The 12702-nt window shown below is 37.7% G+C and overlaps 1 protein-coding gene across 1 annotated transcript in view; it reads left to right on the forward strand.

The window, feature by feature from the left end:
* Positions 1–11705, forward strand: part of AZIN1 (antizyme inhibitor 1) — a 21093-nt gene extending 9388 nt beyond the window's left edge. The window contains exons 3-11 of the mRNA XM_009579853.1: positions 990–1163; positions 1467–1639; positions 5037–5171; positions 6955–7036; positions 8075–8149; positions 9181–9346; positions 9902–10020; positions 10204–10418; positions 11035–11705. Of these exons, the coding sequence (XP_009578148.1) occupies positions 990–1163; positions 1467–1639; positions 5037–5171; positions 6955–7036; positions 8075–8149; positions 9181–9346; positions 9902–10020; positions 10204–10418; positions 11035–11146 (1251 nt within the window). The 3' untranslated portion in view covers positions 11147–11705. The remainder of the gene's footprint in view (positions 1–989; positions 1164–1466; positions 1640–5036; positions 5172–6954; positions 7037–8074; positions 8150–9180; positions 9347–9901; positions 10021–10203; positions 10419–11034) is intronic.
* The last annotated feature ends 997 nt before the right edge of the window (positions 11706–12702 follow it).

Raw genomic sequence — 12702 nt, forward strand, 5'->3', positions numbered from 1 at the left:
AGTATGCTTCCACCCGATGGAATTTCTATTTGTGTTTTTTAAACAGAAATAAAGACATTGTGTACAATAAGCCACAACATAGTATCATATCTGCGAAAGTCAAGTGCTAGAATTAACATTTGATGTACAGTCATCGATCATATATTTTGTGATGGTCTTTAATTGATATACAGTAGGCCATTCATTTACAGGAATTTTACTGAGTGCACATTACAAACAAATACAGAATGATCTGTTTGGATTTCGATCCACTACATCCACATCATGACTTGATATTGAGAAAGACTATGCAGATGCGCAAGGGGACTGTTAAGTTTCCAGAAAAGTTCCTGTGCATTTTTTTGAAGATTATGTACTTGACTCTGCAACCTTAGCACACTGAGTTTAGTTCTTAAAATTCTGTTTGCACTTTGTGCTTCACAAGATGTGGAGAACAGTCTCAAACTTGACTTCCTGAATTAAAATACTATTAAACAAATTTTCAGTAAAATGAGCTATTAGCTAGATGTTAAAATAATGGTAGTGCATTAGATTTTATTCTTTGTATAATAAACTATAAATTATGTTGAGACTGTGGAAGCTTTCATCCCAGTGGATCTTCTTCCTCCAAAAAGTTGCAGACTTCTGAAAATACAAAGTTGGAAGAGATTTGTGACCTATTCTGTATTTTTAGATAAAATCTGCATTTGGCATTTAAGTAGTATCTCTTGTTCAGGTATCTCAGCATATCGTCTAAATAGCATTCATAGTATCTCTGAAGTGGTAGGTATTCCCTTTGATTTTTGGTTTTTTTTTTTTTTTTAACTAGTTCAAATTGCTAGGTGAAAGTAAAAACAAGAGGATTGTTCAAGGTCAAACCTAAAAGTTAATAGTAGGATGACAAAAATGTACATAATTCTTTAAGACCTTGTTTCATGGGTTATTTATGTTTTGACAGCAAACCCACAATTTCAGACATTTTATTTTCCTATTTTTCCTTTTTTTTTTAGACTGGAAAAAGAGCATTTTATGTTGGTGATCTTGGAAAGCTTGTAAAGAAGAACATACAATGGCAGAACGTGATGGCACCAATAAAACCATTTTATCCTGTAAGATGCAATTCTACTCCAGGTGTACTCGAAATTTTGGGAACCCTTGGCATTGGATTTGCATGTTCCAGTAAAGTAAGTTTGTGTTTTCTGTGTATCTGTGTGTCTTATTTTCTTCCATCTGTCTGCTGTTTCAAAATAAGCTTTTTGGTATTAAGTGCCATGGTTACATATAATACAATTTAAGTTGTGAACTCCTGTGTAACTGGCTGTTGCAAATCTGTACTTCCACCCTAGCAGTAGTGGATAGTTTTCTTTAGTGTATTTGAATATTAGTCCAGTCTAATTTACTGGACTAAATTAGAGCACATCTAGTAAAAATTCAGTAAAGATAGTGCATTGGACTGTGTCAAACTCTGGTATGCTCCTGTTTTTCAGTCTGAAATGGCATTGGTACAAGATCTGGGCATTGCTCCTGAAAACATTATATATACAAATCCTTGCAAGCAAGCTTCTCAGATAAAGTATGCAGCAAAAGCTGGGATAAACATCATGACTTGTGACAATGATATTGAGCTGAAGAAAATTGCACGTAACCATCCAAATGCTAAGTAAGTGTCAAAATTCTGGTTTTGCTTTATGTGGTGGAGATTTAATTTTGCCTGTGTTCGGGGTTGTTTGAGTTGCAACAAAGGTACATGGCTTCTTTAATACAATTCACTTGTATCTATTTTTCTCTTCTCTGATGTCTCTTTTGAAGGTAGCTTTTTTGCAACTTTTTCCCTACTGGGTATCAGCTTCCTAATACGATAGTAAGGCCCTTGTTTTGGGAGAAATCTTGCATTTTGATTTCATAGGGCAATCTTCATGTAAAGGTTTCGGTGATTGAACTTCAGAAGTCTGTCACCTCGTCATCTGCAAGTACATCTTCCTCCTGCTCTGTTGTGGCTTCAGTATTTTCTTTCAGGCTATTCTGTTTGTGTTATTAGTGGCTTCAGCTGAAGTCAGGGCTGAGACTATCAGCAAATGAGCATGTGCCTTGGGTCCCATCTAGAGTTTGGGCATGCTCTGCAGGTCTATTAAATATGCCAGATGCTTTTTTATTTTATTTCTGCCAACGTATCATGGTCTCTTTTGGACTAACAGGTGCTCATGTCATTAGGTGTCACGTCCCTCACATAAGAATACTTTGGCTGTGGGCCATACCTTTTAGAAATTTGGAGTCGAAGCCTAAGTGAATGTTACAGTGCTTTCCAGTGATTAATGAGGTATAGCTTCCCACAAGTGTCATCAGAGTGCACTAAGAAACCGAATTCCTGACATCTTTTCCAAAGCCCTTGGTTCTAGACAGTCCTTATTAAAGTGTCATGTCTTCTCCCAAAACTGTAGCCATAGTTGTAGAATTGGGAAGATTCTACTGAGTTCAGTATCTGAAGACTCTGCTCATTCCACCTGGTTATTCTTTCCTTTTGTTTTTTTTGTTAGACTACCTTGAGAGTTAATATTGCTGTTGCTAGTGATTACACTTCATCCTCATGGAAGCCTGTCAGTGCTTTGCATACTGGAGAGTACTTCCTGTGCAAGAATGTTATCTATGATAAATAACTTTGTGCGTAAAATCTTGCCTTGACATACTCCATGCATTTGAAAGCCTTAGCAATGCTAAAGTTGTCTCTTGCGTCATTAGTGTTTTACCAGTTATCACTGGTGTTTTTAGTGTTTCGTTAGTGTTTATGTTGATTTATTTCCTTGAGTCTAACAGCCTCTTTTAGAAGATGTTGTCTATCGTAACATCCACTGCAAGAGAAATTAGGGTGCAGATTTTTCTTGAGCCAGAGAAATTGTAAAGTGGGGAGACAGAACGAAGGAGTTTCATGAGCTAGAGAAAAACAACATAAACTCTTTACTTCTTTTCAAGGATCCCATAGTCTAATATTTGAGAAAGTTCCTGTTTACCAAGGACAAGAAACTCCATTTCTACAAAAAAACTGCAATTTGCCATCTAAATTTTCTAGAAACCTGATCTCCAGCTCTCCTACTGGGTAGAGATTTGTTTGCTTGTTTTATTAGAATTCTCTTATTCAGGTCATTAAAACTTTGATGCTGAAGTGACAGCATCAAAGAGTTTTCTTCTTTCTCTTCTTGGCATAGTTTCAAGAAGTTGAAGTCTTTATATAGCCTTGTTCTTCCTATGTGTGGTTGCTATACCTAGGTTGTAATTTTGTAGACGAAGTTAATTATGCTTTGGCTGAGGAAATCCTGCTTAGAAAGCTGTAATTCTCCTTCTCATTTTCTGAAAATTCTTGTAACTTTCTGCACTAAACTCAGTAATGGGTGGGTCTCTTTATAATTGATGTTTCTGCCTTTGGAAGTCTTAGTAACTGGAATGATTGAAAAATTTTTTTTTCAGAAAGAGGAGAAATGTCAGAAAGGAGTGCTTAGTCTTTCATTTCTTTATACCATTGGACTTTTCCAGGCAAAGTTTAACTGTTAAGATTGCTGGTGTCCGAAGAGCTCCAGTAGAGGCATGGTTGTTATAAGTATCAATGCTTCCTTAAAAATAAACGAAAAACCCAAACACCAAACACACACATTATCCTCTAGCCCTGCTTTAACTGGTTGAAACCCAGGAAGAAGAATCCTACTAGATTTCTAGAAATCAGAATTACACTTTTTCAGTGGTTTGCACTAGAAAAGTATCTTGACTCGCTTATAATGCTGCCATAACAATTCATCAGTAAAATTTTACATTGGATGTCTTTAAGAAATGGTTTTGTCTAATCTTAATGTGAGGTTACAAACCATAGTATTATGGATTTCACTTTTTTTACATTTTAAAGAGTTTAAATTTTGACAATTTTTTGTTATATCTAGCACTCTTTCCAAATGCTTTACAAAATACTGTTTGACTACAGATTTCTTGAACAGAATTGTCTGTGCTAGTGAAGAAGCAGGAAATGAGAGGCTAGTCACAGTTTCTCAAGATGAAAAGGTGTAAATTAAAATTAAGAGGGATTACTGTGCAACCTGTGTGAGAACTTAAGTTAAGATTTTTTTTTTTTTTTTTTTTGCTCTTTACAAAATGCATTTTAAACACATCATGAGACATTTGGAAAGGGCTTTTAGAAGTCAAGGTAGCTGTTAGGCCAACATGTGTTTTGTCGTGGCTAGGCTTAAGTTTTGCTTGTTGCATGTCTTGAAAATAACTATTTCACTTTGGGTGCAGAGCTTCTACTACTTGTTTACGCTCTCCATCTTGGTTAACTGTAACATGCTCTGTGCAGTCTGTGTGTATGTCATGACACAACTTCTATTTGGTTTACCACATGGCTGATTGATCGATCTTTATTGTGGTGGTGGCACTGCAGTTTGCCAAACCTACCCAGAATGAGGCTTTGACCGGAGGGAGGAAGCTGTCTCACTGCATAAGACTGTACGAGATGGTACTCATTGCCTCCCTGCTCCACAAGTGCCCTGGAAGAAGGTGCAGGGAATGGACTGACACTCCCACCCCATCCCCAGTCCATGTGCTCAGCCAGGAGGGGAGGTGGAGGGATGTGGCCAGGGTCAGCCTGGTGTTCTCCAGATGCTGAGTTTAACCAAATCTGATAAGTGACTGACTGAAAGGGGAATCTCCATGGTCTCCTTTTGGCTAGAAAGGAGAACAGAGATGGGAAGAGCATATTACAGTCTTAATGGTTTTATGAGGAAGTATACTTTATTAGAAGGTAACATTCTCTTTTATTACAGCACTCAACAGACTCTTGCTGCTACAAAAGAGTCTTAGTTGCTGCATTTCGAAATCCCTTGTCCTTGTTGGCTCCATGTTTTAGCCCCTAATTGCTAGTTTTTTCTCTGTACAGGATTGTTTTTATTAGGTTCACTTGACTCATCCATCGATGGAGCTGGAGTACTGACAACATAATCAACACACTTCTGACAGTCTTCAGGCTTCACATGTGCTGATGATGTAAACCAACTGCCCCAATCATCTTCCCCTTCTCTTAGGCTCTTACTGCACATTGCCACAGAAGACATTACTGCTGATGAGGAGATGAATATGAAGTTTGGCACCACCCTGAAGAACTGTAGGCACCTCATGGAATGTGCTAAGGAGTTGGGAGTCCAAATAGTTGGTGTCAAGTGAGTAACATTATTGTTCTCTGCTGGCTGAGCAGATGTTTGTGTGATGTACTCAAGACATAGAATACAAAAGAATTTTTTTCTGCCTTTTGGCACTATTTTACAGGGGTTTTAAAAAAAAAAAAAAACCAAACAACAAAAAGCTTTTGGATCATGAGTTTTTGCTTGCAAGCAAAGCGCTAATATCCAAGCAAAAAATTGCGTGAAACAAAGTAACTATTACAGACATCAAAGCAATTTGAAATAGAGTATCAGAAATCCTTCTGTCAGCATAAAAGCAAAGTTTAGAAGCCTTTCCTGTTTTCTAGCTATGCTCTTGTATTTCCATGGTAACTTGATTTGTATTTTTCCAGCAATAAATAAGGTGCTAGTATAGCATGGGATAGCTTGGACAGACTTTGAACAAGTTGAACATGCAGTTGGATTTTCTAAGAGAGGTCCCATGTCACTCTTTGATCTTATCAAGACATAATATTTAGATAAGTTTTTGACTTGCAGATGGCAGGAATTAATCCTAGTGTTCTGAGAGCTTCCAAATGATCTGTGGTATTTTATTTTGAAGTTTTTACTATATGGAGGAAAAATGCATGCACAAGTCTTTGTTCTGTCTACCTTCAGCTACTAATGTATCACATGCTCATGAATGTTTTAGGAAAGCAACCAAACAAGTAAAAGCGGGTGGGTCATCAAGACTTTAAAATGGAAGTCAGATTTTGAGGATTTAAGCCACAATTGTTTTGATGTAAATCTGTTTGAAATTGATGTTAAACTAAAGCATAAACATACTATAATCATTACAAATGACAAATGTATTTAAAAATTAGATTATACTACTGAGAAAATGAACCTCTTTTATATAAATGTCTAAACTAACTTTAACAAAAATCCCACAGCTTTTGTGCATTTTCTTTATAAAAAGAAAAAAAATTAAAAATCCACGTGTGGATTCATGTAAGTAAATTTAAAAAGTGACCTTTGCCTCAAAATGGCATTCCTTAAAGGTGCAGACTTGGAGTAGAGAGCTTCGTGGCTCAGATGAGTATGTGTATCGTCTATCCAGAACCAGCAGACCATACTGGTCTTAAGGAAGCCCATGGGAACGTTGGCGTTTTGTTTTAGCACCTCAGTTACTACCAGTATTATGGCATTACTTAAACCTTTTGGACAAGGAACTAGAGGGGATTCAGGAGCCTGTGGGAGGCATCAGTACTTCTCTGCTCACCAGCCTTTTCAGTCTTGCTATGAAACTAGGACATGGCCTGGGGTCAAGAGGCTTCAGAACAGGGTGGCAGTGGGACACACCTCGTCACCCTCTCCCAAATGTTGGAGAGAGTAGATAGTGTGCATAGTACAGCCCTAGCTTTGGGAAGAAAACTGGATGGCCAAGGAGAAAGGGCATGTAGGCAAGGCAACACAAAATAGGACAAGAGAGGGGAGACTCTGTACAGGTACTGTGTTAGCATTGGCACCCACTGAAGAAAAAATTTCAGCCACTTTGATAGTGAAGACTGAAAGGTTCAGTAAATTCAGGACATTTCTTAAAGATGAGAATATTGTAGGACATTCTTAGCATTAAAAGCAAGAGAGACCTCAAGTACAAACCCAACGGAATAGAAGGCAATCATCTTCTGAGCTTGTTCTTGGCACAGTTATATATTATGCAAGCTTGTCTTGAGCCACTTGGGAACTAATTACTTCTATTGCTGCTTTAGATGATGAAGCAGTTTGCTTGGGCTGAAAGCTGCACAGTTCGGTGTATTAACTCTGTTTTTATTTCTTTCAGATTTCATGTTTCAGGCTCTTGCAAGGAACTGCAAACATACATTCATGCTATATCTGATGCTCGGTGTGTGTTTGACATGGCTGTAAGTAGATCTATAGACACACATACAACTGCTACAGTAGAGGATCCATTCTATTCTAATCATGCTTACAAGCCAACTACATTATTTCCAAAATATATCCATGTAGGAAATGGAACTTTTAGCAAGGGACTAAATACTCCATTGTGAGATATGTGGTAGAAGTAAAACAAACTTTATAATCCTAATTGTGGACAAAGGTTAATGAATACTGTCCCACTGACAGGCAGTAGCTTTGTATGCTATTTTCAAATGAAAAATTAGTTTCCCACTTTTGGTAAATGCTTTTTGAAATTCAAATCTCAGTCCTGCAAATACACAGTTGACATTTTTAAGTTATATTAAAATATTAAGTATTTGTGTGCTGGCATTTATCCTGATACAACCACTAACTTGGTGCATGTGATTCCTGAGATTAATAACTAAGCATCATAAGAAATAAAGGTGTCTCATTGCGGGGGGGGGGGAATATCCAAATTTGGATGAAGAAGAATGGATTTTTTTGGATGCTTCACATGACTCATGTGAGTCTTACATGTTCTATGTGTATTTCTCATATTGCAAAATTCAAAAATCCTTTCTCTGAACATCTGTCTTCCTATAAATGAGAAGCTCATAAACTCTATTTAGAGAAGACTGATCTTTGTGCAAATTCATTGTAGCAGTCTTGTCACGTAAGCACTAGCCAAAAGACTTGCATTATACATATTTGTAAATTCCTAAAACTTTCTTTTGTCAGAGTGCACCACCCTGTTCAGCAAATACCGTCTGAATGTAACAAATGCCACAAGATGGGAGTTGACATTGCTGTGGGACTTCTACTTGAGAATTGTGTAACCAGCCTCTCTTGACATCCCAATGCTATTACTACTTAATGGAGCCATACTAATTTTTACTATGCCATGACTCCCTCACTAGACATACTTTGCTAAATATACTCAAAAGTATAAGTATGTTGAAAACAACCACAGTAAGGAGCAAGAAAAAATATTTTTACAGTTACAGTTGTCCGTGGACTTATGTTCTGTCTGTGCATTTTAGGAAGAATTTGGCTTTAAGATGAACATGTTGGATATTGGTGGGGGCTTCACAGGTTCAGAACTTCAGCTGGAAGAGGTATGCAATGTATTGGAAGTTGAAACTCAAATTTTGATTTAGGCAGTTGAAATGTTTAACCTTCAAACTGCAACTAATATTTATAGCTGAAACCTAGTCTAAATTCCACGTTAGACTGTAACTTACAAGATCCGAATAACTGGTTTTATATTCTTTATCGTGGGTAGTGTAATCGGTCCTTGGAGGTGATCATTATTTCTTTTTAATCCTGTTCATATTGGGTGAATGCTGATTTAAGCATGTCACAGATTAAAACCTAAGCCACCTTAACAGTAGCAGTTCAATTTTTTTGGCAGTGGACTGTTGTTGTCCAAACTGGTTACTCTATTGCATGGTTTGGGTGAGGATTGCTTAGCATGTTTTGGATCATAAACCATATTGCTACTGTATCAAAGTGTCTGGTACTTTGCTTTAGAACTGAAGACTAAAGGTCTTGCTTTTATCTTTGCTTTGGCTAGCCTTAAATAAAACTCTTAATACTGATTTCGCTTAAATGGGATCTTTAGTATGCAGTAGCACATAAAACAGAATAACCTGTTTACACTGTTACGTTGTCTTAAAGACAAACTCCTTGAATGTAGGACAGTGGAAGTGGTTCAATGAAAAGTTACTAACAAATAATTCATTCGGTTTCTAATACAACAGTATTCAGAACTGATAACAAAAAGGCCCTTTCCTTGTTCTTCTGGATTCATACGTACTTTTACGTTATCTGTTGTGCTGGACAAACTTTGAAATTACTTGTGCAGTCTTGAGTGTACCACAACTTGAACTTTGGTTGGGAGGACAGACTGTGTAGTAATTGGACTCATGGTACTCAATCTTCAGTGTTTAGCAGAATGATCTATTTTCTTAAACACTTCTGTAAATTTTGGACCTCTGGTAGGGGCACTTCTCAGAGAATAGAGGAACAGAGTAAGCTTTTGGTGTGCTTGCTAGAACTGTTGCTGACTGAAAGTGTGTGTGGGGGGGTATCTGGTATATATATAAGCTGAGTTTCATTGATCTTACCTCTGACTTCAATTTCCTAGGTTAATCACGTCATCAGGCCATTGCTGGATGTCTACTTTCCTAAGGAATCTGGTGTTAACGTGATTGCGGAGCCTGGATTTTACTACGTTTCATCTGCTTTTACACTAGCAGTTAACATCATTGCAAAGAAGACTGTTGAGTATGATAAACTTCTTCCTTCCGAAGGTATGGGTCGTATTTATCTTTTACATGTTATGAATAAGTACAGATAACTGCCCACTTCTTTTAGTCAGGATGGACTAGTTTGTCTCAGCATATACTTAATACATTCCCTTATGCTTGCATTGTAATCCACCTTTTGGGTTCTGACGATATGTTATTTCTGTATCTCGCTTTTTTTGTTACATTATGTGGCTCATATTTCCTTACTAGGTTTGACTTCTCAATGGTTAAACTTACATTGGGTGCTTTGCGGAAGGTGTTATTAGAAGAACATAGAAAAACATATCACAGAGCTAGCCGCTTCTCTGCTAAAGCGGAAATTGGATTTATATTCTTAACAGTTATTATTACTGAAAGTACTAATTTTTTTAAGCCTCACATTTAATGTTACAACTGAATTTATGATCTGGTCTCATACAGATTACTCTGCTCGTAATTCTCCCATTCCAGTGTACGTGGAACCCCCTTGTCAGGAGAAAGCAGTTGACTTAAGTTAGATTGCAAAAGGACTACTTAAGACAAAAAATGCATGCAAGACAACTTCTTTTTTACTTACAGTGGAGCAAACCAGGAATCATGATGAACCAGTATTTACATATTACATAAATGATGGTGTTTATGGTTCTTTTGCAAGTAAATTGTCTGAGAAACTGAATACTATCCCAGAGGTTCACAAGGTGAGTCCTCCTATATTCTTCAAAGATAGTCCTTATTATCCTTATGTTTTTATATATATTTGACACCTCATGTCAAATTATTTGTAAAATTATACTTTATTTATAAAATTATCCTTATGTATATTTGAAAATTTTCTTATTTAATAAACTAAAGCCTGAATTACCTGGATCGTTTCCATATAGAAATACAAGGAAGATGAGCCTCTGTTCGCAAGCAGCCTTTGGGGTCCATCCTGTGATGAGCTTGATCAAATTGTGGAAAACTGTTTTCTTCCTGAGTTGAGCGTTGGAGATTGGCTGATCTTTGATAATATGGGTTCTGGTACCTTAGGTGAACAGTCTACCTTTAACGACTATCAGAGGCCACTGATTTACTACATGATGTCTTTCAGTGACTGGTAAGAAAATTCTTTTGATAGCGGCAAGATTGTTTTCATTTCCTTCAAGAGTGTACACTTACAGCCAAATATAAGTTATATTTGATGGCAAATACAGGAAGATGCAACTGAGCACAAGAGTGTGCCTTTTTAGTTTGGGGTTTTTTTCACTATTCTGTCTGACTTTGCTAAGAGAGCTGTGATAAAATGCCTGCTTTGCTTTAGGGTTGACAAAGGAAAGCAAAATACCCAATGTGGACTGAGTTTAGTGGTAGTTGTTGCTGAGTAGTAGCCTTTTACTGCTTGACATCAGCTGTTGAGGTTTCCTAATACTAGTAATTGCAATTTGCGTACAATGTTAGCACCAACGCTGTGGGCAGGAAGGGCAGTAATGCTGTTGTGGTGATGGTGAGAGTTGGGTAACCTCTTCCAATACCCAGGTAGCAGGGCCCTGCGCTTCTGCCCGTGGAGAGTCTGTGCCTGCCAAGCACCTGCAGAGCCGATTCTCCCTTCTGCTGAGACTGGGGCCAGCCTATCTAAGGGCAGCAGACCTCAAACGCTACATTCAAGGCTGGTTTCTGATGTGAAATTGTACATGAAACCGTTTTGTTACAACTCTCATCCTTTTCTGCTGCAGGGATGAGATGCAAGATGCTGGAATTGCTTCAGACACATTGATGAAAAACTTCTTCTTTGTGCCTTCTTGCATTCAGCTGAGCCCAGAAGACCGCTTTTCCACTGCAGCTTAAACAGGCATTAACGCTTCATGTAGACCTGCAGTTGCAAGTCTGTAGTTTGTCTGGTCAACATTCCAGTGTGGAAGAAATGGAACAATCTTGAATTCAATTCATTCTCTTCAAAACTTGAAAAAATAGTAATAGCTAATGGGGACCAGGCAAAACAAGCTACAGCTACAATTCACCGGGGGGTGGGAGGGTTAGATAATGGCGTCCAAATTTAAAATCAAGTTCATTCAACCCCTGAGCGTTTAAATATGCAACAAAATGGATGACTTACTGGAGATGGAAACCCATCACTTGGGTTCTTCAACAGTTTACATACAAGTACACAGTTTTTATACTAAGGATTCCTGTTAGAACAGTCTTGTAAAGTTATTGTCTTTCGCCCAGATATATCAAATGTCAGTAGGAGACCAGTGTGACTTCATTAGATGTTTAGTGTATTTAGAATGTGTAAATTTGTGCTTTGAACTGTAGTTTAATAAATGTAAAATTGCATCATAGTATTTGTTGTATTTGACCCTTGATGTATCCCTTGTACGATTGCAATAAAACTTTGTGTAGATTTTACTGTTTTTCAGGCTAACTTTGGGAGGGGCTAGGCAGAAGAGGTAGCTATAAAATAGATGTATACAGGATTGTTTTGAGAAGCCTTCTTTTCCCTAGCCCATTATTTCAGCTTTGTATTAAACCGTAAATAATTTAAGCTCGATAAACCTGTATGAAGTGAAAGTCGTAAGTTCCTGGAAGGCCAAAAGGCAATTTGTTTGTGGTGGGTGGTGTTTTTTTTTTTTAGCATATGACTTTAGATTCAGTTCTTAACACCAAACAGCGAACCTGCAGTAGATATAGATGTACACAGAGAGGTAGTCTTTTAGCTAGCGTGCATGTAGTGCCCCCAAGGCAGCATGGGTTAGTCCAGCTCTGCAAGTTGTCACAGAACCTTTACCTTTTCTTTTTTAATGGCATTTATTGAAGAGTCTAACTTTTGACTTCAGCTAGTTCTGTATAGTGCTGACTCCTAAGAGAAGGGCTACGCAAGTCTTCAGAAACCTCAATGCTCTCTTGTGCTGGACTTCATTTCATTATATCCACAAAGTAAAGGTAAAGCATGCTACCAGGAGTACATATGCCAACTGCATCGAGTAACTGGAACTGCTGAAATGGTTCAGAGGATTTCTTTATTACGTTACTGGAGCCTCTTGATTTCTTCAAGGTCCTTTTCTTACTTTCTCATTTTAACTTCCCCTACTTGAAAACTTGGGGGGAGGAGGAGAAGGGGTGTCAGGGCTCTCAAATGGTGCATTAAGTTCTGGATGCTGCAGTCAAAGGGGACTCTTTTTAACCCTTTAGTTGGGGGTAAAATTTCTACCTTTTGGTTGCAAGTGTATTTTGCATGAGTGCCAGCTGGTAGGAAATGTTAACTTCTGGCTCTGTAAAGCAAAGATTTCATAAAACTTGATGAACTCTTACTTGAAAGTAGAGAAAATTCTCAACTTGTCAGAACAGTTTTACAGGCCAGCTAAAAGAGGTACAAAATGGCTTATGTTTTGAAGATACAGTCT

Source organism: Fulmarus glacialis, unplaced genomic scaffold (genome assembly GCF_000690835.1).
Source record: "Fulmarus glacialis isolate BGI_N327 unplaced genomic scaffold, ASM69083v1 scaffold27066, whole genome shotgun sequence".
NCBI classification, from domain to species: domain Eukaryota; kingdom Metazoa; phylum Chordata; class Aves; order Procellariiformes; family Procellariidae; genus Fulmarus; species Fulmarus glacialis.